This window comes from Lactuca sativa, chromosome 4, assembly GCF_002870075.4.
Source record: "Lactuca sativa cultivar Salinas chromosome 4, Lsat_Salinas_v11, whole genome shotgun sequence".
Taxonomy (NCBI): Eukaryota; Viridiplantae; Streptophyta; class Magnoliopsida; order Asterales; family Asteraceae; genus Lactuca; species Lactuca sativa.
Genome location: NC_056626.2, coordinates 17,141,993 through 17,169,544, shown reverse-complemented (window position 1 = coordinate 17,169,544; position 27,552 = coordinate 17,141,993). Strand labels below are relative to the sequence as shown.

Genomic DNA, 27,552 nt, shown 5'->3' with positions numbered 1-27,552 from the left:
GTAGTGGAGTTTAAGCATTTTTATCCATTTTGAAAGAAAAAATATGTATAAATACAAAACTGGTAGAAGTCACAACGCACATTATGCCAGGGAACTCCTTTGCAGTTCATATATAATATGATTTCTAAATATCAAAAGTTCATATATAGAAAAATGTCGATTACATCATATCAAGTGGAACACAAAAGAATTAACATAAATTTTCGATCCAATAAATTAAGTATGGAGGAAGTAGAAGAAAATAATGTTTGAAAATGTATCTTGCTTGCTACAACACCATATAAATTCATACGTTTAAATAATAAAATTAATAATAACATCGTTATTTAGTACAAACATATTAAATAAAATTTGTGGTAAAAATGTGTACAATCTATTAAGTTAAAATGACAATAAATATCATAATTTTTCATTAACCATTATATAAATTAGGAATACGTAATAATATAAATCAATCACAATTAATTGTACAAATATATTAAATGATGTTGATATTAAGAACATATAAATTTTGTAAGTTATTACCATAATAAATACTATAAGTGTTTATAATGTTAAAATAGTTAGAAACATTGGATACTCCCTCCAAATGAATCACAATTAATTGGTAAATTATATTAATAAAAAAAAGTTATAAAAAATATATAAAGGGATCAAAATCATAACTTCAAATAAGGGATCACGCATCATGACTTTATATAGGAGACAAACATATATGGTTCGTCACTGGGGTGCAACAAGGCGATCCTTTGGGACCTCTTCTTTTTGCCCTTGTTTTGCACCTGCTAGTGCATAAGATTAGAGATAATTGCAAGCTCCTTCTCCATGCTTTGTATCTAGATGATGGGATTGTCATTGGGGGTGCAGAGGTGGTGGCTAGAGTGTTGAACATTATTCGGGTGAATGTCCAAGCTTGGGTCTCGAGTTTAATTTTAAGAAAACAAAGATTCTTTGGCCCTCATGTGATGATAGGAAGCTTCATGGCGATTTATTCCCAACACATATAAGGAGACCGTCGTTGGGGGTGAAGCTCCTTGGGGGGGGGGGGGGGAGGGGGAGGGGGACGTTAGCAGAGGCGCGAGGTTTATTAGTAGGTTGGCCATGAAGAGAGTTGACAATGCTATTGATTTGATGAGTCTTCTTCCACACCTATGTGACCCGCAAAGTGAGCTCCTTTTGCTTCGATCATGTATAGGCATTGCAAAACTTTTCTTTGGTTTAAGGACATGTCAACCTGTACACATGGACGAAGCAACTTTGTTCTTTGACAAATGATTGTGCGGATCTATCGAGGATATGGTGGTTCGTGGAGGCCCTTTATTTGGAGATATCCATTGGCATCTAGCTTCTTTACATATTCATTTCGATGGTTTGGGCTTGTACTCAGTATACGAGGTTTCATCCTATACATTTGTAGCCTCGAGGGCTCAATCCTGGACTTTACAAGATCACATCTTATGTGTTGTGACATATGTGGTATGGAATCTGATTACCTTTGTGCTTTGATTCGTCTTCATTATACGATTGTATCGGTTTCACTAATAAGGACAACCCCTAAATTCCAAAAAGCATTAGCATGTGCCTTTTTTAGCAAAATCGTCAAAGATATGGAAGTTGACTTGGGCATGACTGTTAGACAGAAAACAGTTTTTGAGTGTCTTCGAGCGCTTCATGCTCAAGATTTTATGCTAACTATTCCTATTGATGGCCTCGGCCAGCATATGTCTCCTATGGAAAACCATACTATCATTTGATATCGCTTCATGATTCCTGTATTCCCGATTGATGAGATATGCCTAGTTTTCCGCAAGGCATGTATAGAGACATTTAGGGAACATGTGGTTCATTATAGAGAGCTACATGGCTTTAAATACTGACATGATGTGGTTAGAGATTTTCTCTTTGATGTCTATCATCATGTTGGTATTTCTGTAAAGAAAGAAGTGTCTGTGCAGTTTTTGACGGACCCTATAGATGGAAGATCCACACTCAGAGTGGCTGAAAATTTTGTTCTTTAGATGAGTAAGAGGGAAGCACGCTTATGTGGACCTTACTGGGGCCTCCCCTCTCATTGATTTGATGATCGGGAGTTTCACAGCGGGACATGCTCCTTTGAAAGTTGTCGCCTGCAAAGTGACAAATCACGAGAATGCATGTATTGAAAATCAACATGTCTTTATACCTTTCACATTTGATGCCTTTGGTTTTCTCACACTAGAGGCGATGAAGCTCCTTTACAGATTTCAACGGGTCATACATTCTAATGTTATATCTCCTAGATCCACAGTTTTTGTTTTCAAAAGAATTAGTTTTTCCATCTAAAAAGGACTAGTGGCACAACTTATTGCCCGTTTGCCTTCTGTCAATATATATTGATATTTTATAAAAAAAAGATATTTCGTTTAAAAAAAAACTATAAAATTCTGAACGATGAGAAATATTAAAATAAAAACTTTTTGAAAGGAAAAAGTATAAATGTGAAAATCTCTTCGGGTAAATCTTTATTTTTAGAGAGATTCTTATTTTTTTATATTCGATTATAACTATTGCGTACCTATAACGTTGATTGTGGACCAATCATTTTAGTTATTTTAAGTAAGTGGCTAAAAATATTATTAAATTTAAGATCATACAAAAACATCATCTGAATTCATTATAATGTATTTTAGTCAATTAAGATAAATTAAAAAAAATGAAAATTCAAAATTTTCGGAGATAATTAATTCTCTTGATTTAAAAAATCTATTTAAAAAAAAAAGGTTAACTTAATTTCAAACGTAATTTGTAATCACAACCGATTTTATTCTATCAAATTATTATTTTGTTAGAATGATGTTCGGTACTTCTGTTAAAGTATTATTTTATTAGAATATTACTAATGAATAAAAATTGAATCCCATATAAATAGTAACAATATTATATATATATATATATATATATATATATATATATATATATATATATATATTCGAACTTAAATACAAATTCATACATATTCTTATAAAGTCGTAGTCTTATAATTATACAAATTCTAACAGAGTGTCTTAAAATATGAATAAAATTCTTAAAAAAATAACATTCTTAAAAATACAATTATTGAAAGAAGAACAAATACATTACTCATTAGTATTACCATTATTGATCTTAAAATACAATTATTGATCTTCTTCAGTGGTCCAAATAATCGACTTGATTACAATCTTTGATTTATTCTTCAAGATATTCTGAAAGAAGAACAAATACATTCCTTGTTAGTATTACTGGTTGCCCTATGAAATACAAATTATTAATTAATTTTGTTAAATAGATCCTGATGAAATCATATTTGGAAAAAATACAAGATATTTCGATATAAACATCTATTAAAAAAAAAGACAAACAAAGATTCTAAAAGAATAATTGCCTCAATATGCCCCGACACTTTCTTCATGTATCATATAAATCCAAATTCATTGATTTATTATAAAAATCCATTCGCACATAACAAGAATTAAACATATGAAATTCATTTACTATTAGTAAAATCAAAATCGTATATTATTTTCCACTTGTCATCTTCTCCTTCATTTTGACAAATGTCATTTTCTAGGATTTTTAAAATTGTTATTTTCCACTTGTCATTTTTTGGGGAATTCTTGATTTTCTTAAAATAATTTTTTCAAAAAATTCTAATGGGTTATATATGTAAGGTTATATTCGCACATGTCATCTTCCCTAAGGTCGAATGACTCCAACACTCCATCCTTTTGGAGTTGGGCTATGCGTTTCTTGTTGACATGTCCAAGACGACAATGCCACAAGGATGCTTTATCCATACTATTGGAAGAATCTATGTTCAAAACATCATTTCCTAAGTTATCAACAATTATAACAGTTTCATATATTCCATTACATGGTATAGCTTCAAAATAAAAGACACCATTTAGATAAGCTAAAATAGAACCATTCTCATTATTAAAAGAAAATCTAAAACCTTGTCTAAACAAACCATGAAATGAAATGATGTTTCTAGCCATTTCTGGCGAATAGCAACAATTGTTCAAATCTAAACATAAATTATTCCTAAGCACTAAAGAATACACTCCAATCTTGGTCACAGGCGACAATCTTCTGTTTCTCATGATTAGATTGATCCTTCCTTGCTCCACATCCCTACTTCTTCTTAGTCCCTACACATTAGAACAAATGTGATAACCACAACCGGTATCAAGAACCCAAGAAATAGCATGATTAGAATCGTTAGATTTAATTGTGTATATACCTGCGAAAGATGGCTTGATCTTTCCTTCCTTAATGACTTGCAGGTACTCTGGGCAACTTCTCTTCCAATGTCCTATCTTATGGCAGTGGTGGCACTCTGCCTCCTTTGGGTTAGGGCAGGGCTTAGCAGGATCAAATTTGGTCCCACTAGAAGAGGCACCATCTCGGGCTTTAACCTTGTGATAGTTCTTAGACGAAGCCTTCCTCTTTTTTCCCTTTCCTTGACCAATAGCCAAGACAGGAGCAGTGGACGGATTGGAAGTTGGTGCAACAGACTTGTCTTTGAAGTTGCTCTCAACGACCCTCAAGAGACCTTGGAGTTTGCTTAGGGTGACCTCTTCTTTGTTCATGTGGTAGGTCATCCTAAATTGATTATAGCTTGGAGGCAAAGAGTGAAGCACCATGTCGATCGCCAAGTCTTCCCCAAAGTCAACATTCAACTTGCGAAGGCGGTCGACATACCTTTGCATCTTTTGCAGGTGCACGGTAAGAGACTCTCCATGACCCATTTTAGCAGAAATCATGTTAGTGAAAATCTCATAACGCTCTTGTCTCGCGTTTTGGTGGTATCTCTCCAATAAGTCTTGATGCATCTCGTACGGGTACATGTCCTCATAGGACTTTTGAAATTCGGAGTTCATGGTGGCTATCATGATGCAATGTACCTTTGTTGCATCGCGCTCATGAGTTTCAAAAGCGGTCATTTCAGCCGGAGTAGCGATTTCAGGGTTAATTTTCTCGAGCTTCTCATCGAGGACATACTCCTTATCCTTATAGCGAGCAATGGTGCGAATGTATCTTATCCATTCGCTAAAGTTCGTCCCATCGAAAGTGACCTTTTGAAAAAGGCTCATCAATGTGAAAGAACTAGCAGCAACGTTATTTGCGTTCGACATCTACAAATAGAAGGAAAAAGATAGATTAGAATATGAATCCCTAATTATCACCCAATAAGAAAAATTAGGGCTAGGATCCAACAACAATATTTACATATTAGAAAAGGGATGTCGTAATCCAACATGCAAATAATATGAAGGTAAGTGAATGACGATTCACTAATTCTCCACCACAAAAACATAACTTTAAGTCCTAAATGTATTGAGAATTCCTAGGTTCGGATGAGAATCATTGAAACTAATCAATGGCATGTTTAAATCTCGATATGCCCCTCTTGTTTGTGACTGGGATACCGAGGATCACAAAGCGGGTGTGAATTACCATGCAAATTCACATGGTGCCTTCATTGTAACGATCACCTATTCGATGTGCCGGTAAACCACACACGCTCCATCGAACTATGATAAACAATGAATCACCCTTTGCCACCTTTGCTTAGAACCAATTAGTGTGCCGGTAAACCACACACGCTCCACTAACTTCTTAGCAAGGGTGCAAAGTGTAATTTCATGGGATTGCATCAATTCACTTTTCCTAAAGTAACTAAGATTGGGAAATTTTAAAAAAAATGTAGTTACTTTGTATTTCATATTATACTTTTAATGAGAGGATGAGGATGCCCTATCCTACCCGTTCGGCTAACTACCCTCCACCGATCAAGCAAGCGGTGGGTGTGAGTGTACACCCATTAAGCGCTATTTTATAGGCCGCAACCTTATACCCACCTTATAGATCGGCTTCATGAATGAGGCCTACTAACGGTAAGACTAGCATTTTATAGGCCGCAACCTTATACCCACCTTATAGATCGGCTTCGTGAATGAGGCCTACTAAATTAAAACTTTTAATCACAAAACATAAATTTCAAAAACTTGAGGACAAGTTTCAAACATTTAAAACATGGAGGATCAAATAACAAATAATTTTGATTAACAATTAATTTCATAATTATCCATATTTGATTTATTCAAGATTTCTTGTAAGATAATTACCAATTTAATCAAAATAATTAATTAATTATCATATAAGGAAATTAAATATTTTATTAGTTGATAAATATCTTTAATTAAATCAAGATTATAGTCATATATATCAAAAAATCAGATTAGGGTTGATCTAATATGATAAAGGCAAGTTTCCATAAGATAAATACCAAAAAATCCCGAATCTGGCCCTTACTGACGCTTGGACTCGCCGAGTACCCATTCTGGACTCGCCGAGTCAGGCCAACTCGCCGAGTCCACTGTGGGACTCGCCGAGTCCATGACTCAGAAACACAAAAATCGAATTTTTGCAAATAAGATTCAAACAAACAAGCAACAATTTAATAGAAACCAATCTAGGCTCTGATACCACTGATGGGTTTTAGCTATAAGAACTTTCCTATGTGCGCATGCAAAACCCTAATGCTTGGATCTAGGCTTTCTAATTAAACATGCTTTGAATCCAAGACTTCTAATAACTAATTAGGTATAAGAACAATACAAAATCAGATCTAGAAGTTTACCTTTGAATCTCTTGTTTGATCTTGTTGTCTTGGAGCTCTAGAGTCACAATTGTCACTCCTCTAATGGCTTACAAACACCAACTACCAAAGAGGATGATTTGAGAGAGAGGTTGGGAAGAAATCGGCCAGTGGTTCTTTTCCTTTGAAGAGATGTTGATTTCCCTTGCTCAAGGGGTCTATTTATACTTGTAGACTCCTAGGGTTTCACCTTTAAACCCTAGCTGGATAATCTTTCCTTAAAGCAATCCAAATCCTTACCTTAGATAAGCCTTGGACGATTTTGAGCTATCCTAAGCCCTAGAATCCGTCCATCCCTTATCCCTTAAGGATTTACAGTCTAGAGTGTAACTATCAAACAATTGACAGTTTATACCCTCTTATTTAATTAATCTCTTTAAGTCACCAAATTAATACTAATTAATTTATGACTTATATTAATCAAATAACAGTATTATTATTCATTATATTATTCTCATAATATATCAATAATATTTATTCTCTCATAATAAATCATCCTATCAAGTTGCTATGGTGAAGGCAACGCAAAAGGACTATGCACAATCGGATCAAATACTTGCCTAATATAGTTGCAGCCTTAGACACTATTCCAACATGTGTATGGCCTAACATGGGTGTACGGCCGTACACTCATGTGTACGGTCGTACACTCCCTCAAACGGAGTGTATGGCTGGATTTTGGTGTTTAAGGTGTACGCGATCCATTCCTATGCTCGATGCTTGAATGTACTGAGCTTTGAACCTTTAAACGGACTCTAAATAAGGCTAAATGATAGCAGAAACGATTCTGACACTCAGTTGAGTTGACTGTTGGACTTACAAAGCAAAAAAAATTCGGGTTGTCACAGTTTCGGCTTGGGATCTTCGGGGCTTCGAGACTCGCTTCGGGTCTCAGGATGATACCGGGGCTTCGGGGGTATAAATTGTACACAAAACGAGGAAATAAGGAGTGAGAGAGAAGAAATGAGCAACAAATCCCGGAGACCCTGCATTCTATTTATAGGGGGAGGCTGACCCTCCGAACGCGGGGCGTTCCCTCTATTTACGAGGGGGGTTCCTCCGAACGCGGAGTGTAGGAGCGGGTTCCGGTCCTATCTGATAAGACTTCCGAGTCAGCAGCGACGTGGCCGATTCGAGGCCTCGCAATGAATGTGGGGCGTTCCTCTTCCGAACGCGGGGCGTTCCTGCTTTGGGGTGTGTGCATTGAACTTCAGAAATTCATAACTTTCGTATACGATCTCCATTTTCGACATTCTTTATATCCGTGCGTAGATGAGATTATGATCTACAACTCTCGTTTAGAATCCGTCGGCTACTTTTCAATTTATTTTTATTATATTATTTTTAGTAGGTCGGGACAGGAAAACTTCGTTAGAAATTCATAACTTCTTCTTCTGACATCCGTTTTCATTTGTCTTTTCACTGTTGGACTACTATCGACGAGATCTTCGATTCTCGTTTAGATTGTTTCGGCCAAATATCACTCGATCTCAATTTCGAGATTTGAGCTGCATACTGCTAAGGCGAAACTTAGAAAAATCATAACTTCCTCATACGAAGTCAGATTTTGACGTTCTTCTTATGTACGCTCTCGGTTTAACTTATTCTACGACTTTCGTTTAGATCACTAAGGCTAGATATCGCTCTATCTTAAATTCATATTTTACGTCATTCAGCGTCGTGTCGGTTCTGTCGCGAAAATTCGACAGGTCATAACTTCTTCGTTATAACTCGGATTTCAGTATTCTTTATATATTCGAAAACCTCGTCACAACCACTACCACATACTTCATAGATATCGGGTTTATCTAACATTTCATTTTGATGCTTATTTTTATCTTTAATTCGTTTAAGTCACACAATTAAGCACAAAACACATAATACTCAAATAATACATCTTAATTATTTCAAGACAAGTTACAAAAGGTTAATCTAGACTATTACATCAACATTAATGACTAGCCCATAAACACATGTGTTACAATTCTCTCCCCCTTAGGATGATTTCGTCCCCGAAATCACACATCAACAAACAAATGCTGATAGCGACTCATCATGTCACTCTCCGTCTCCCAAGTGAGATTTGGCCCATTCGTATGTTTCCAACGGACAAGCTGTAACATCCCGAGATTCAGGTATATTCCTTTCATCCTTGTTCTTTATTGTTTGGGCATGTTTAGTCCTTGAGTGGAGGGCTTGTAGCAAGTAAGTACGTTGGGCGTACCAGAGGGGTACGTTGCGCGTACTCACATGCTTAATTTGGACGCGGAGTCGCCAAGGTACGCTGGGCGTACCTAGAGTTACGCCGGGCGTACCCGGACCAGGTGCAAAAACCCTAATCCTCCTTGTGCACTATTTAAAGGGTGTTATGGCTCATTCCTTAGCCTCCATATCAGTGAGTGAAACCCTAAAAAAGAGCCCCCTCGTTCTTAGAGTGTGAGAGTGTTGATTTGAGCTTGTTGGTGCTTTAGTTGCTTGGTGAAGAAGAAGGAAGGGAGTTCTTGGAGGCTAAAGCTTGAGGTGCCATTTTGGATCTGAGATCTACAGAGGAAAGAGCTGCACTTGGAGGTATAAAGTTCAAAACTTTCCTCTTCTTTTGGTTGTTGTTGTATGTGTCCTTTTTAGGGCTAAAAACCCCAAAGGTGGAGACTTTATGAGTGTAAAGTGCTCCATGGTCCGAGATTTGTCCCTTTTCAGTGCTACTAGTGATTTAGATCCATAAAATTCTCATCTTGGATGTTGCCTTGGAGTCATGCAAGTGTTTTAAGCCTTCTAGAGATGAAGGTTGGATCATTTTGGGAGTTAGTGACTTGTTCAGCCATGCAAAGGCTTAAAGTCCTCAACTTTATGGATTAAGGGGCTTAGAAGGGGTCAGATCTAAAATATGGACGTAGGTCTTAACTGTTTAAGACCTCAAGGGCAAAAGGGCTGAAGCAGGGGAGTACGCCGAGCGTAATTCCTAGTACGCGCTGCGTACTGGGAGGCGCTCCCCAATTCTGAGGTGCAGCCGGGTACGCTCAGCGTATACATCTAGTACGCGCAGCGTAACCCGGAGAGTTGACTTTTGGTTGACTTTTAAGGTATGGTCTATTGTGGGTCCTTTGAGCTATGGGAGGGGTAAAATGGTCTTTTACCCTTCCGAGAGTGTCATAAGAGAGCATAGTCTAGCCTTTGAGATTTATATTAAATAAAGTGTTATTTTCATATGATTAGGCGGAGGCTAGGCCAGTGTTTACCGAGTCAGAGATTTACCGAGATACCCGAGGTGAGTCTTCTCACTATACTTTACCTAGTGTGGTAATAGAGTTAAGAGACATAGTATTATAGAGTTATATGCCAGTGTGATTGCATGTTATTATGTGATGTGATTTATTGTGATATGTGATATGTATGATTCAGAGTTACAGAGTTGGGACTTTCGGGTCCCTAGAGTTAGGGCCAAAGGGCCCACAGAGAGTTGGGGCTGGAGGGCCCCACTGAGACACTTTGACCAGAGGGTCAACAGAGTTGCAGCCTCGAGTGGCTATTTTGTGATTAGTGTGGTATTTTGGGGAACTCACTAAGCTTATGCTTACAGTGTTCAGTGTTATGTGTTTCAGGTACCAGTGATGACCGCAGGAAGGCACCGGCTTGATTCGTACACACATTTGGGTTTGGATGTATTTTGATCTTAGGAGACATTTGTGAACTAAAAACATGATGTTATGACATTTTATGAATGAATGGTTTTATTTAAAATGTGTTTTCAAATGTGAAAATTTGTTTTAATTTTTACGGTGTTACACAAGCACTATCAAATGTGGTATGGGTGAGGTTAATGTTCCTGTTTGTTGCTTTCGAAGTTTTGCTTCCTTCTTTAGCTTCCTAGTAGTCTTCTCAATCTCTGGATCAAAAATCAGATTACCTGTACATGAAGATCTTGGCATAAAACTATTAGTGTTTTATCGTGTCCCCGGCAACGACACCAATTTGTTAAAACCGTTGTCGTGCACGCTTTAAACAAATAAAAATATAAAATAAACTGCTTTACTACACTAATAGATAGTACGGGTAAGCAGGGTCGAATCCTCAGGGACATGTCCTAAAGTTACACCTCTTTGCGTAAGGCGTGAACTAATTATTGACAAATGCAATAAACATAAGGGGGGGGGGGATTGTTTAGGAAAATTAAACTATTAGAAATTGAAAATGACAAGAAAATGACTAAAATTAAAGTGATGTAAATTCAAATAAAGAAAATAATTCCAGTTTCGTGGTGACACTCCTAATCATATAATTAACCCTTAACACAATATTTGACTATGCACTTGTTCAAACTGGTACTTAGGTTCATTAACAAGCTCTAATGACCTATATTACAAAAACCATTTAATCAAAATAAGATCTTTGAGTTAAACCTAACGTTTTACTAAATTAACCAAACAGGCTCTTGATTAACAAAGAAAAGTTGCATTAGACACAGTTTAATTCCCAGTAAAGTTCAATACCTCTCATAAGCTCGGAGGCGTTAAAACTTGTTTGATCATTTAATATTAGAGTTAACCCTAAATTCAGAATTAATCTAATACTTGTCACTTTTTACTAATTAATCTAGACAATTACGGATCTAAGCAATTAGATGACTAGAATGATTCACAAACAATTTAAGTGGCCAACATAAACTAAAATCAACATCAAACATTCAATTTATCACATAACTGATCAAACTAAATAGTAATCATAGTCAAACATAGTGCCTAATGATTAATCATACGAAAAGGTTACGTCTTGCGAAACTGAAATATGAGTTTTTAGCCTGACATGGCTAAAAACGGATTACAAACAATGGAAATAGAATCTAAACGATAAATCTTACTAAACTATGGATTTGTATCGAATCGTCTCCTTTAGATCTGCGTTCTTCACTTGAAAATCTCTGAAAATCGCCTCTGAATCGCCAAGAATCGCCAATTAGGGTTACTGGAAGAGTATGGGGCAGTATTTATACGTCTAGCTGTCAAAACGACATACCTGCGATCGCAAAGGGATATACCTGTGATCGCATGTATCACCAAAAATGTGTCACGAGACTCTTTAATGAAGTACGTTGCTATTTTGAGGCAATTTGACCAACCTGCGATTGCAAAGGCACAACCAAGGTTCTAAATGACGTAAGGTGTGACTTGGCGGCATTGTCAAGCCTCAAGATTTTCCGAGCCTTGGCGACTCACGACGTTTGTAAGGCGTGACTTAAGGCGGCAATTTTCTATATAATTAATATTTTTATATGTATTTTCAACTATTATTCATTTTTATACACATATATGAGTTAAGGCGGCGTTTTGGGAAAGCTTGGCGGCATGTGCAAGCCTTGGAGTCGTGGCACGCCATGGCGAGCTTTTTAGAACCTTGGGCACAACCTGCGATCGTAGGTTCTTTTTTTTTCTCATCTGATGAATTTTGTGACTCGTTGGAACCTCGATGGCAACCTGCGACCCAACCTGCGATCGCAAGGTCAAACCTGCGATCGCAAAGTCATAACTTGCGATCCCAAATGAGGCTTTTTGGCTCTTTTTGTTCGTCGTTCCTCCTTCCAAGTAGTTCTCGATCATTTCCCGGCATCCTTTCTTGGTCTAGACTCCAAATAAGCTCCTAAGCATCCACAAACGCATCCCGAACTTGCACAATCATCCATGTGCTCCAAATTGCCCTGAAAAGTCATAACAAACGTGAGCAATACAGACATTCTACAAAATAATCATGAAACACGAAATACATAAGAATTATCGGGAATTAGTTAACTTTTTATAATGAAATACGTAGGAAATTGTGCTAAAAGATGCATATAAAATGCGTTTAACAACTCTTAAATAATATTTTTAGTTTAGGGCTTTTAGTTTAAGGTTAATACTCATTTATCACTATAATTTAGATTTGTACTTATTTCGTTTGAGGGTAAAATTACCATATTATAAAAAAGGGGCATAATACTCATTTTAAAAGGAACTTAACAAAAGCATATGGATGGTAACTAGAATAAGGACCACAATTGATGGATTTGACAACCATTAGATTATCGGTATAAACATGGAGAACCAAACTTATATTTCGCTAAGCTATAGCCTAGGGTCTCCAATTCTAAAATGTCACACATTCTCCAAACTTTACCCGATAGTAATATATCTCAAATCTCAATTAGTCCATTACTAATTATCCAACATGCTGCATCACAGTGAACAATCTTGATTCTTGAAGACAAATGCATGTGGCACATCATTGCGATCTTGAAAATTGAAACACCACATTTATCTTATGTTCTTCTATCACGATTCTCAATTGTTCAAATCCTCGACGCCAAACGGTATGTGTTTTACTTATTTTCCAATTTTCCATTATCTATTAGGGTTAATTATTTTCAATTATCCGTTGATTACAAAATATATATATATTTTTAACTGTCAAATCTTGAATACTTATGTGTTGATTTTACCTTTGGGGCTTCCAAATTTGGGTTGGAACTAACTAAATGAAGCAGTCAACGAGTCAAGACTGTCAAGTAACAAGTATTTCTATTAAGGTCCATTACTTTCAGTATTCTGTTTGTTCATTTGTAGTTGTCTTGATAATTTACAAAAAAACATATAAATAATAAATAAATACAAATTAACTCCGCAATTTATAAAACTTTTTAGTTTATTATTGTTGATCCCAAACCTGAATAAAAATAGAGGGTTTATAACTATAAATATAATAAAAGCCAAAATGCCCCCATATTTTTAGTTGGGAGCCTCCAGATCGATTGATTTAGCCTAGATATAAAACCACGACTAAACCAGACCGAAAGGAAAGGACCAAAACTATAATTTACTGATTTTGGTAAAACACAAGGACCGTATTTGTAAGCCAGTCTAAATTATTTTTAAAAGAAAATCTTATTTTATTGTTGTCATTTATGGGGTAAACAGAACTCAAAGTCACCCCCTCATAAAAGTTCCAGCCGTTGAAGACAAAACAAATCCCTAACGTCTCCAAAATGCGTTAATGTAGGAACCTTTCAAAAATGAAAAAAATCATATCTTTATTTCTATCCATCCATATAAATTCTCTTTCACCATTTGCTACAAAACAACGCGGTTTTCAGCAAATTGGACATCAGTGTTAATTTGAGAGAGACAGAAAGATTCAGAAAGAAACAAACCCCGCAAATTCTTCATACGCTTCTCAATCTCTGCCATCCTCTCACATTTTCCTTCTTCATTCTCAGGTAATCAATCAATCAATCATTCGTATCTTCTGTCTCTTCCCAATTCCATTTTTTTTTTGTTATTATTCGATGCAACCCTTCGATCCAGCTTCTAGGGTTTTGTAAACAACGATCGTGGTCAAAATCATCATTTATTCCCATGGGTTTTGGGGTTTTATGTTCTGATTTTAGGGAAATTGCAATTTACATTATGATTTTGATTGGATGTAAAAGGTTTTATTGCCGACACGATGAACAATAACGAATATGAGAATATTTTTTGTTTTGTTATATAATGAGTTGAATCGATGATTGGTTCAGCCTGTGGGCGGAGAAAAGATAACATAAAAAAAGGAGCGAGGAGATGGCAGGCCCCTCATCTTGCACCGACGCCGGAGATGGTGGTCGTGCAGTGGATGAAAATGGGGCCGTTGATGATGAAGAAGCGCCTCTTTTAACAACAGCAGAGTGTCGTATTTGCCAAGAAGAAGATTCAGTTGATACCTTAGAGACACCATGTGCTTGCAATGGCAGTCTTAAGGTAATCCTCAATCCATCAATCAATCAATCGAAATCCATTTCTCTTCATTTTTTTTTTCATATTGATTATCTTTGATGTTTAATTGTTTATGCAGTATGCTCACAGGAAATGCGTTCAACATTGGTGCAATGAAAAGGGTGACATCACATGTGAAATATGCAATCAAGTAAGTAGTCAAGATTAACAAGAAAAAATCAGATTGCTTTTTAGGGTTTATGATGATGATGATGATGATTTGATATACAATTACAGGCTTACCAACCCGGGTATACAGCTCCACCTCCCTGCCCTCGTTTGGAAGAGACTACTATAGATATCGGGTAGAATTTAATTAAAGTATTATTTAAATATAAGATTTATATATATAAAAAAAGATTGAGTTTAATGATTTATTAATTAATTAATAATGAATAGAGGAGGATGGCAAATATCAGGGACACCTATGGACTTAAATGACCCACGTCTCCTTGCAATTGCTGAAGCTGAACGCCAATATCTTGAAGCTGAATATGAAGATTATAATGCATCAAATGCCAGTGGAGCTGCATTTTGTCGTTCAGCTGTTCTAATTGTAACTTTTTTTAATTTTATTTTCTAATCAAAAAAAAAAAAACGAAATCAAAATTCAAAATCACTTTTTTTTTTAATTTTTTTTACAGTTGATGGCTCTTCTGCTACTAAGGCATGCATTCACAGTGCCGGAATCTGAAGGGGATGGAGATGAAGATGCAGCTACTTTCTTGACTGTAAGTAAAAATAAAATCATTTTATTTTTTAATTTTTAATTTGAAAAAAAAAATAAAATAAAAAATGCAGCTTTTCACGCTTCGGGTTGCTGGATTTCTTCTGCCGTGCTACATCATGGCCTGGGCCATTAGCATCTTGCATCGTAGAAGGCAGAGACAGGTTAAATAAGAAAATTATAGTATTAATTTGAGAATAGTTTGTGGCAAAAAGAATAGTTGAGGGGCTAAAGTTGTTAATTTTACAGGAGGCTGCAGCGTTGTCGGCATCACAGTTTGCTTTTGTATGGCAAGCAGGACAAAGGCGGGGCCTACACTTTGCAATTGCCTCAGCGCCACCACCAGCAGCCGCCGCCACTCCCGCTGTGGCTCCACAGGAGGATATTGTTTGATCATTAATTTAATTATTACCAAAAAGCCAATCGGGGGGAAGAAATATACTACTCCAAATAACACATTGTTGTAACAGTTTGTTTTACTACTCTTTTCTGTTTTTTCTTGAGTCGTTTCTGTATTTCAAAGGGTATTGTTTCTGTATGTGTATAGAATTGTTTTGTCATCAACTTTTTAGACATCTAAATCTTTCACATCCTGAATGTGTCTTATAAATGATCGTTTTCTTATTATTTTTTCCCGTTGGGAATTGGTTTCTTCAAAATAGTCGTTTCATAGTGTTTAACTCTTATTTCCTCTTAGCAAAACGTTTGTTTACCTCTTATTTTTACATCTTAATCTGAAAAGTACATCTGAACGAATTAGTGTTGGGAGCAAGATAGGTATTTTTTTAGTAAGAACGAACCCAAGTATGGTATCAAATAGAGCAAGTGAGGATAGAAGTGGTTCTTTCACAAGGACTGATTAGGTTTCAACATGCCATATTCATGACAGTATATTCATGGCAAAAGAGAACCCCGATGAAATCCATTAAAGAAGCGAAAAAGGAATAGTTTTAGGAATAAACTACGCATTAAACTAATTCGTTTCTTTGTGATTTGGCCGGTTTGTTTCAACAGAAGTTATGGATTCAGGTGGGAAATTGGGTTTTATTTCACATATACATTGAATAGAAGAAGTGTAGTAGAAGGTGTAGATGAGAAGTCAACTACAAGAGATGTAGATCAGAATGTACTAGTTTGAGAGCAACAATGGAACACATTTGTTAAATTTGATGTTGTTTTGCTTAATATTGGTGCTGTTTTTATGAGTTTTGATGCTATTTTGGTGAAATTGATGGTGTTGAAAAAAATAGTTAAAAGGTAAAATGCTCATTTTTTTTTATCATTATAACATTGTACTTCCTATTTCTACCCGATTAGAATGCTAAAATTTGTTATAGTTTTTAAAATATGACATCTTAATAGGGAAAGGTTGAAAGTACAATGTTGTAATCGAAAGAAATGACAAAGAAAGGTAAAATGTTCATTTTTATTATTCAACACAGAAATTGAGAGATTCCAACTAAATATGTTAAAATTCAGATCCTAAAAATTCAGACTCTCTTACAAATTCAAATCCTGCCAAGTAGCCCTCAGACTACTAAGCCAACCACAATGCCACTTGGTAATCCTAAGAGAGTGTTTGGTTCGCAGAATGTTTTTGGAAGGAATGTAATTTATCACATGAATTGGAATCTGAAGGTATTAGAAGCTGTAATGCGTTTGGTTGACATAGAATGAAATTTGTTTTCTGTTTGGTTTGTTGATTTCATAAATGATTTTTTTTTAAGATATAATCCAGAATCATTATAAATTTTGTAATATGATAGAAATACCCTTAATAATATTTACAACTAATTATATTTTTTAATAAACATGACGATGTTTTATTTAATTACAACATTTTTTATTGAACTATTCTACAAAATTTAAATTAAAAAAACAAGTTTATCAAATAGAAATGTAGATGAAAGTGAAAAACTAAACAATTTGTCAATTTTATTTTTATGAAATTAGTGGTTACTAGTAATTGATTTTAAGTAATTTAAAGACTTTTGTCATTTTCTCCAAGAAAGCAAACATAAGTGGTAAAAAGGGGGACACAAAAAAATTCACGTAGGCAAAAAAATAATTAAAAAATAAAAAGTAAAAAAAAGACAAAAGTCACGTAGAAGGTATTTATTTATTTATTTAACTTATCTCATGGATAACCGGAGGATAATGTGTAATTTAAAATAAAGATATTGAATTGAATTTACATTCTTGATGTACAGTAGAGGAATTAGAATTCTTTCAAATGGAGAATTAAATGATAATTATGGAAATCTAATTTCATTCCTTTGGTAGCCCAAACATGATCTCCAATTCCTTTTGATTCCTTAATAATCATGTGAAACAAACGCACCCTAAATGTTTTCTTATAAGCCGCCGGTTTATAGTACTTTTAGCCGATGTAAGATCATAACAATACCGCACACTTTTAAGAGCCAACGTCCTTGTTGGTTACGATTGGCACTCCCTTTTGATCCAAGCCATCACTCTAAATCATTGTTGGTCACGGTTGACACCTCAAAAGATGGGGACATCTTTAATACTAGTTGATGCGAACCCATCCCATACTAGGCTCGTATCATGCCATAAGCACAAGTGTATAACTCACTCCCAAAAGCTAGCTTGTAGGAGGAGGGGGCACCTAGACTTATAAGCCAACAACTTATAGTACTTTCAGCCAATGTGAGATTTGATGGGTTTTATACAAAAGAACATCCTATGTGCTTATGCAAACCCTAAAGCTTGGATCTAGGTTTCTCTATTGTATATGCAATTCATCCAAGACTTAAGAACCCTAATCTAGCATATATATTTCGAGATTAACATATAAAAACAAATTTAGATGATTACCTCTTCAAGAATGGCTTGAATCTCTTCAAGAATGTTTGAATCTTCTTTCCTTGGAGCTTAGAGTCACAAATGTCACTCCTCTAATGGCTTACAAACACCACAAGCAAGAGGATGATATTGGAAAGAGGGGAGGAGCACCAAAAACGTCCAAGATATGCTAGAGAACACTTCCACACGTTTTTGGGGCCTTATGAGTTCCTTATAGTGAGGCTATTAGGGTTTTGAACTAGGAAACCCTAATCTGACTACATAGGCCTTAAGCAGCCCATAGACTCCTTCCTTAGAAGCCTTGGACGAATTCTAATGGGTTTCCCCATAGATTTCGTCCACTCCAACTTCTATAGAGTCCATTAGCCCAATATTCAACTATCACACAATTGACAGTTCTAGTCCCTTTTATTCAATTAATGTTTTTTAGCCACAAAATTAATTCTTAATTAATTCCCGTCTAATATTAATTAAACAATATGATTTATCCTTTAATATATTATTCATATAATATATTAATAACCTCTCTCTCTCTCTCTCTCCATAAATCATCATATCAAGTTGCTTTTATGAAGACAACCCAAAAGGACAATGCACAACAGGGTCAAGTACTTACCAAATATAGTTACGGGCTTAGACACTAATCCAACAAGATTTTCAAGAAAAAATAGATTTTGTTAAATCTTGTGAAGCCATGGAATTTTTTATAGAAAACTGGAACTTTCAAATCTCTATCAAGACTCAAGTGGATGTAGATCGTAGGGACGAACCCATTTAATTTTGTGAAGTCATTCAGTTTTCGAAGGATTGAAAGGAGGAGCTTGTGAGAATGTTGAACCTAGGATTCAATTTAAAATAAGCAATTTCTTAATTTTAGATTTTAGGTTAACCGAGGTTTTTAACCGATCACGGGTCACCCGTTCAACAAGTTATTTGTTATTTGTTTTTTCTTTGATAAACATGGTTGGGTCAATCCAAGTCACAAATATGCAAAAACTTGTTCCTAGTTGACTTGGTATCTTCAGCGGTTCCACCAGTAAAATCGGACTGAAATTTAAAACATTAAAAATAATTATATAAAAGTAAACCAAGGTGTAATCATAAAATCCCCCTTGGATATTCATTGATCAATATTAATTCACATGCATCCGGTTTCAAGATGTAAAATTTTCTAGAAATTTTTATTTGGCAAGTCATTTTGAAAACATGTATAAAATGCATTAATATTTTGTGAAACCATTTTAAACAGCGTCCATTTGGGAATAAAAATTGATGAAAATACGAACCGATGTTATAAATTAAGAACCAACTCCTACAAACATTCATATCATTTATCATCACTCACTCAGAATGTTCTACATTCTTCATGAAATATATTAAATGACAATCTTTAGCACTGTTCTAATTTGATCAAATCGATTTTAATTATCATGTGATTCATATATATTTTAATTTAATTATCATCGTAAAATGAGTGAATATGCAACTATACCAATAAACGAATATGCAAGATATTTATAAATACAACATTTTACATAGAGTCAATCAAATTATCTCAACATGTATATAGTCAATTTGGAAAGAAAAGAATGAACTATGAATATGTTAATAGAAAAGATTTTAATATTTAGCATAATTCAGAATTTGATATATATAACGCAAAAGACGTTGGGCCGAAATTGTTAAGGAATTGAGGCCCATTTATTTTAAAAGCCTAAAGCCTAGGGCATCCTTCACAATTCATATACATCTTATCGTTCCCACACATCGCTTCTCCTCCAGCCTCCCTTCGAAAAGCAGAGAAGAGTAGAGCGCCGCCTACCGGAAAATGGTTCAACGACTCACATACCGTAAACGGCACAGCTATGCCACCAAGTCGAATCAACATCGGGTTGTTAAAACCCCTGGTAATTTTCCTTATTCATCTCAATCTATTACCATTTTTGTTATTTCATCAATCGGGGTTTATAACTTGCGATGTTTGTAAGTTGTTTGATTTGTTTGGGAATTTCTTCAAGCGATGTTACATTTGCGCGTTGTTTGTTCGTATGCGATTGAAATTTTATATGATTGTTTCGTTTTTTCCATAGGTGGCAAGCTAGTATATCAGACCACCAAGAAGAGGGCAAGTGGACCTAAGTGCCCTGTTACTGGAAAGAGAATCCAAGGGGTAAGCAAGTTTGGTCTTGTTTAATGTGGCCTATTAGTAGTTCTTTCAGTTTTTTAGGTTAAACTATTGGTTAGATTTTCGTATAATCAAACTATTCTGTTTCTAACTCGTAACATTCTGGTTATATTCTATCTCTGTAATTTATCCAATATGAATACTTCTTCCAAGTGAAAGATAAATCAGGGGACTTAGCTATTTGATACATGTAGCTGTACTTAAGTACATTGTAACATTGATCTTAGTTGAAGGATTTAGGCCTTTGATTATGAACATCTTGTGGTATAAACATAGAGTGGGATAAATAGATATGAGAAGATGAAGAAATGATAATATAACGGATCCTTAAATTAAATACTATGGACAGAAGGATGATTTTATTTTTCTAGTTGATTTATTTGTCAATAGTCATAGCAAAGAAGATTGTAGACATAAATCTTTATAAATTATGAATCAACTGATCAATCAATTTTGTAAATTTTTGATATATTTAATTTGTTTTAGTGATTAAAGATGTGTGATTTTTATGCAGATTCCTCACTTGAGACCTACTGAGTACAAGAGATCAAGATTATCCAGGAACAGAAGAACTGTTAATCGTGCTTATGGTGGTGTGCTTTCTGCAGGTGCTGTAAGAGAAAGGTATGTTTTTTTTATTCTTTTATAAAAATAAAAAAAATAGTTATTCAATGTTAAATGTTGAATTGTTGTTTTGTAGTTGTGCTCAAGTGTGTTATTGTTTTGTGAATTTAGGATAATTAGGGCTTTTTTGGTTGAAGAACAAAAGATTGTGAAGAAGGTGTTGAAGATCCAAAAGGCAAAAGAAAAGACTGCTGGCAAGAGCTAGAGAGAGTAATTTTGGGTGAATCTGTAATCGGATCTATGCTTGCTTTGATTACTTTTTTAGATTTTTCTTCTTCCTGTTTTAATTGTTTTTTGATTTCCATTATGGTTTGGATATTCTGTTTTTGTTGTTTTTACTTTGAAATTACCTTATAAATTCCATGTTTTAGATATTACTTGCATCCATCATTATTGCTTTCAAAGTAACAAAACCATAATATGCATTTAAAGCCAAAGGATCTATTATAAAATTCGGGGATTCCTGTTAGTGATTGAATGATACAAGTTTTGATCATTTGTGTAATCCGAAAAGTCAAACATTTTTCATTATTAGTGATTGAATGAAACTAGTTTTGATCATTTTAAAAGATGAATTGATATGCATATTTGACTTTCTCTACCAATATATTTTTATGCCTCTATGATAGCATTGAGTTATTCAAGTGTGAGGGTGATACGTAGACTAGACAATTTCAGATACGAGACTCGAATACATCTTAAAAATTAAGATAAAGTTTATTTCTTACCATGTAATCGTATCGTGTCAAATTTGTGGCTGACACGTTTTCATGACACAAATACATGAATTATTAGGTCTAAATACTAGGGGTAAAATGGCCATTTTATGGTGGTTTTAATGGCAAGAATTAATGGATTTAGTAAGAGGGACTATCTATGCAACAAAGTTCATATTTAGTGACCATGGTTAGGGAAAAATATTGTTGGACTGGATTTGCAATTTTGAACAACCAAAGAGACAATTTCCCACTACATGAAATTGGAAAGATTATGATGTGATTGAATTATGTGTAATTAAGTATGTCACGAAATAAGATCTTGAATTATATAATCTTGTAGGATTTGACTTATAACACGATAATCATTTGAACTAGAGTGAACCTATTGATCTTCAAAACTTGAAAACCAAAAATTAAGAGAACCCAAAGAAGAAAAGTGGATAAAGTATCACTTCTACTTAATGTCAAGCCTATGAAAGAATCACAAAACATTTATTCATATATAAAGTTGTTAGGGTTAGTAAAATCCCATTGATCTTCAAAGTACACAACATCGTCAGAACTTTTAAACATCATGTCAACTATATGTTCTTGATTATGATCATCATATTGAGTCTTTTCTTGTATATCGGTAGGTAGGTCAGTAAACAAGAAACAATCATTACTAAAACCTTGTTTGTTTTCATTCGTCTCGTAATCTAAACCTTGTTTACTAAATTCTCCAAAAATCGAGGGAGGCATGTTGAAAAGCAAAGAAGATGGATTAATGGTGGTATTATAGTTAGGTTCAAGGATTGAAAAGGGGTTTTTGGTGTCTTGATCACTTGGTATGAAAGTTGGAGGGGCATTGTTTTTGTTGGTAGTAAGTGTAGGGGGTATTGGGTCAATCTTAAAAGGTTTGTGGTCCAATTGTTGGAAGTGGGAAAACAAGGAAGGGTGTTCTGGTAATACTGGAGATGCCCATGAATGAGAGAAAGGTCTTTGTCCATTTGAACTTGCTTTCTTGAATATTCTACAAATTGCCCATAATTCCTGCAAATTAATACAAACAATAAGTCGTAAGTCTTTGACTTTTGTTTTGCTTTTTCTTTCAGAAAGGAAAATTATATATTTTTTTAAATAACTTGTAAATACCAATCACTTTCAAACATTTCCACAAATCTAACACTTGTGTACCGGATGTATTAACTTTTTGATATGTTTCATTTTCAGTACAAAACAAACCATTTTCTTGAAATTTAAGATCGTAAATTCTAATATCATCCATTTTCAATTAAATGTCACATAAAAATTTGATAAATTTCAATAAAAAAAATGAAAAATGTTCTTGAAATTCCGGATTTTTTTATTGGATTTTGGATTTATTATTAAAATTCAATAATATATATTTTTTATCTGAAATCGAGAATATACTTTTTTATCAGAAAAAAATAGTCGGAGAAAAAGAACTTTTTCCAAAACGGATGATTTCAACTAAATGCACATGTTTGTGAATATCCCTTCAATTTAATGGGTTGATATTGTGAATTTTAAAAAGAAGACATACATTTGGAGGAATGGGTTTTTCAAGAAACCGGTTGGTCGGAGTGGTGTGATCGGCGGCAGAAGGCAGCCGGAACTCATGCATCATCCAATCGGTTTTGAATCCTTTAGCAGCTCTTCCTTTGTAAAACACAAGCGATTTCTTTAACCCGGCACACCTTGAACCATCGGAGGAGTAGATTGGCCGGTCAGTTCCGGTTGCTTTCCAGAATCCGCCGCCCGTCACACGGTTTGGCCGTGCACTGTTTCTGTATTTCCGGTCTCTCCGGCAATAGAAGTACCATTCTTTCTCTCCGGTCATTGCCAACTCTAGTTAAAACATTCCAACTTAATTTCATGGATTAAAACGAAGCTAAAATAAGAATACATATGGATCATGAAAGCTCACTTGGAAGATCCCATGGATCATGTTTATAGATATCTAATGGTTTAATGAGTTGAAGGGGTATTGGCTTTTCTTGAATCTTCCTCTTTAAGTAAAACCCTACAAGTTCCTCGTCGGTTGGATGAAACCTAAACCCCGGCAACATCATCTCCTCCGTCTTCTGATCATCATCACGTTTCTCCTCCATTATCATTCCTATATATTCAAACCCTAAACACTCTCTTTCAATAAACAAGACTAAGTTTTTTTTTTTTTTGCTTTGAAAACCCTAGAAGAAGAAAATGATGATGAAGAAGAAGAAGACGACCAAATCCAAGAAAAGAGCGAATCTTGTTTTTCTTGATTTTCTTTTAACCCTAAAACAAAAAACAACGATGAAAAACAAGACCAGTTTAATGGAAAATTAACCAGCTAGTTCTTGTTTTGCTTTTTTAAAGAAGAGCGTAAGTGATGATCACTAAATTTGAGGTTCCAGTAAATGCTTCTTGAGTAGGGTTTTTCCACCGAAGTATGAGCCGTTTTTTCAGGTTGTTAATAATATTAACGCTATTTAAAGATGCACATATCAAGAAAATAAGAGACTTTTGGTCAAGAAAACAACTCTATTTATTTATTTATTTTGGAAGATTTAGATACGACTCGTATTTCTCTCCTGTCAATGCAACCTATTTTGGGGTTGTACTTAGAATTAGAAATACAAAAGAAGGAATCTCAAATGCTCACATGCAAATTAATATACATGTTTAATTGTAGTATATATATAAGTTATGTTTGTTATCTATAATGAATAAAAATAGACTAGATCACCTTTTTATCCTTACATCTTATGTAATATTTATAACAAAAAATTAAGTTGGATTATAAAAATTATTTGCAATTGTTTTATGTGTAAGAGCAACCTTTTAATTATAATTTTTTAATCATGATAAAGACAAAGAAAGATTAATACATCTATGCGTGAACGGTTAGGTGGAAGTATGGGTTTTACATACTTTCATGATTTTCAATTCTCATACATATAATATTACAACTAACTGATTTTATATTATTTACTAAGTTCGTGTTTATATATTTAAAAATATAAACTGCATGCTTGATAAATTACGTACAAATAATACAAACACCTATAAGTATAAAGAATTGACTAAATCTTGCAATTAGAATCATATAAAAACTGATTATATTTTTTAAGTAATTATTGTAATATGACAAGTATTATTATTCGTTTATAATGTAATGTAGATTTAAAAAGCTGGATCGGTAATAGTCGAATTAAAACCCAAATAACTGAACTTATAATGTAATATTTGATTTACGAAACAGTTATGTTAATTAAAACCCAAAATATATCAACTATGCATAGAAAAGTCAAATTCGAATTAAACACATATTGTTTCTATTCCATTCCTTCAAAGTTTCTATTCCATTGACTTGTCAGAGTTTGAATACTTTGATGGTCAAATAGGCTTTTCAAGATTCCTTTTTGTGTATTTTTATTGTAAGATATTGTACATGTCAACAAAATTTTTATTGTAAGATATTGTACATGTCAACAAAATTTTTAAGTTTTTAACCGTCTTTTTCTCTTTCCATTATACCTTATAATTTTAACTTTTTTATTTTTTATTTTTTATTTTATTATTTTTTTTAAATTAGCTCTACCTCCTGTCCTCCTTTACCTTTTAGACTAAGGGGTATAGGCTACTCTATATTATTTAACTTAGACTTCATTTCTTCTTCAAAACTATAATTTCATATTGCAATAGTGCTTTCTTAAGTGACAAAAATACAAAAACGGTCACTGTGTTTGTTATTTTTTGTGGATATGGCCCAAACCTTTTGAAAATTAAAATTTTAGTCCTTTTTGAGAGGTTTGTGTGTGAAACAGGTCCTGGAGTTAACCACCGTTTGTTTTTGGCTATTAAACCCTTCATGTGCATTGCACACAAGGGCATAAATGTCTTTTTACTTGAGAGGAAACGATGGACATAAATAATCTTGCACATCACAATTGAATAGATTACCTGGACAGTTTCTTCAACCCAATACAACACTCAATCAAAACAACACTCAACCACAAACTAACAATGATAAAATCAACAATCCAAACAACCAACAACAATTGAACCCTTATAGTAAAAATTGATTTATTGATTCTTTGTGTTTGTTTGCATTTTCATTCCTAGCCAATAACAAATTGGTTCTTGTTCTCGTGTATACCTACAACAAAACAAGAAGGAGGTTCATGGAATCCCATTTCCTTCCCGACCACACAACAACCCCAACACCACCAGTCGTCTCTCACAGCTCCACCGCCATCTTCCTTCCATTATTATGACTGGAAAAGAAAGAGAAGAAACAACTGGATTAAACCCGCCTTAACCCTTTCAACCCACCCTCGGCCTCCCTCGCTGTCACAGAACACCACCAAGACCGAGTGACCGATGAGACCCCCGTGTCACACCCCCAAACCGGAACTGCGGAAACATTTGGTGGTGGAGGACGTCATGTACAATATCACAACAATTGCATAGTATTCAAAGTACAACAACCATGACATTGATAAAGTATAGTTTTACATTCGTGTTCAAATCAATATATACTTGACACCAAAATGTATAACAAAGGTTAAAAGACATGAGTCTATGAAGCTCCGTCTTCTCAAAACCTGTGGTTACCTGTTTACTGATTTTCTGAGAATACGAGTAGTTTCGAAAAGAGTGTCAACAATTAAGTTGGTAAGTTCATAAGCATGTTTGTAACTGAAATCTGTTATTTACTCATTGAAAATGTAGTATGTTTTCCCCAGAAAATCCTATATTTTGTGTTGTATTGTGTTGTAGTCTTAATACCCTAAGACCAAAACGTGTAAATGTTATTGTACTCTAAGGTAGTATAATGTAGTTTTAATTCACATAAAACCATGAAAAGTATGTTTTCTCTTAACTGGAATAGTATTATGTATTGGTACTTGTGTAAAAACTGTGTATTTGTAGGTGCCTGGATTAACCAACTGTACTTGTAAAATACTGTGTTATAGTTTTATTATTTAATAAAACTATGTGAAGTTGTTTACTTATTCATATATTAATCGTATTGTTCAATACCAAATTATGAGTTATCATAACCATGCTTGATGACCTAAGATGGTCTGAACACGATGTTCTTCATGCGTCACAATCGGTACGACATTTGTCACCCCAGGCCTACCGGCTTAACTGTAGCGAACAGTTAAGGTGCGAGATTGTCAGTCCCGTATAGATCTATACACAAGTGTCACGCTCTTCCTTTACGAGACTTTGGTTATAATTTTAGGACTTGGTTGGTACTTAGATAACTACGTGAAGTGTGTCCATAAATGTTATATTGATGGTTATGTGTAGAATAATGAAAAGTTACTTTGTAATGGATAAACTATAAGTATATCTCATAAACTATATTTATTATAGTTTATATGTTTGTTTTCCATAATGTTTTCTGAGTATGTAAAGTAGTGCATATGATCCATAAACTATACATATTATAGTTTATATGTTTGTTTTCCGTATTGTATTTTAAACTTTGAAAAAAGTAATATGTAAGTTTCCATAAACTATACCTATTATAGTTTATATGTTTTTGTTTTACCGAAACAAAAACCTTTGTATTGTTAATAATTCGACAAGTTTAAGTCGTAAAATCCGTGATACGGTTATTCCGTAAAATTCAACATTTATGTCAAAATAGTAGTAAAATAACTCTTGCAAAAATATTTGTTTAACACATTTAAATAGTTTTATAAATATATATAAATATAATATTTATATAATTATGATTAAAAAGGGAGTCGAATAAACAATTCTACCTTAAACCCACAACCAAATAAGGAACAAGAAATAGAGTAAAAATGGCGATGTTCTTTGCGTTAAAATACATGAAATTATTCGATGTCCTAATAGTATTTAAACATATAATGATATGTTATTAATATTATACAAGTAATATAGGTGTTGAATAACACAATTTTTTATGAATAAAATTTACCAAAACTTGTAAGTATTTGGAAGCAAAAATAGTTTCTTAGAGTTTACTTGATCCTAAAGTC

General features: G+C 34.2%; 3 protein-coding genes across 3 annotated transcripts; 2 read left to right on the top strand and 1 right to left on the bottom strand.

The window, feature by feature from the left end:
- Positions 1-13,643: 13,643 nt before the first annotated feature.
- Positions 13,644-15,814, top strand: LOC111880024 (uncharacterized). Its single transcript, XM_023876443.2, has 8 exons — positions 13,644-13,925; positions 14,226-14,445; positions 14,540-14,611; positions 14,698-14,765; positions 14,860-15,016; positions 15,105-15,191; positions 15,262-15,351; positions 15,437-15,814. The coding sequence occupies exons 2-8, from the start codon at positions 14,269-14,271 to the stop codon at positions 15,578-15,580; spliced, it is 795 nt and encodes a 264-aa protein (XP_023732211.1). The 5' UTR covers positions 13,644-13,925; positions 14,226-14,268; the 3' UTR covers positions 15,581-15,814.
- A 3,945-nt stretch (positions 15,815-19,759) lies between these two features.
- Positions 19,760-21,196, top strand: LOC111880018 (60S ribosomal protein L34). Its single transcript, XM_023876437.3, has 4 exons — positions 19,760-19,920; positions 20,104-20,183; positions 20,713-20,822; positions 20,934-21,196. Exons 1-4 carry the CDS (start codon positions 19,842-19,844, stop codon positions 21,025-21,027), a joined length of 363 nt encoding a protein of 120 aa, XP_023732205.1. The 5' UTR covers positions 19,760-19,841; the 3' UTR covers positions 21,028-21,196.
- An 837-nt stretch (positions 21,197-22,033) lies between these two features.
- LOC111880333 (protein FEZ) lies at positions 22,034-24,121 on the bottom strand. The gene is made up of 3 exons (XM_023876759.3): positions 23,472-24,121; positions 23,088-23,392; positions 22,034-22,573 (listed from the first exon to the last, which is right to left on the bottom strand). Exons 1-3 carry the CDS (start codon positions 23,659-23,661, stop codon positions 22,034-22,036), a joined length of 1,035 nt encoding a protein of 344 aa, XP_023732527.1. The 5' UTR covers positions 23,662-24,121.
- Between the last annotated feature and the right edge of the window lie 3,431 nt (positions 24,122-27,552).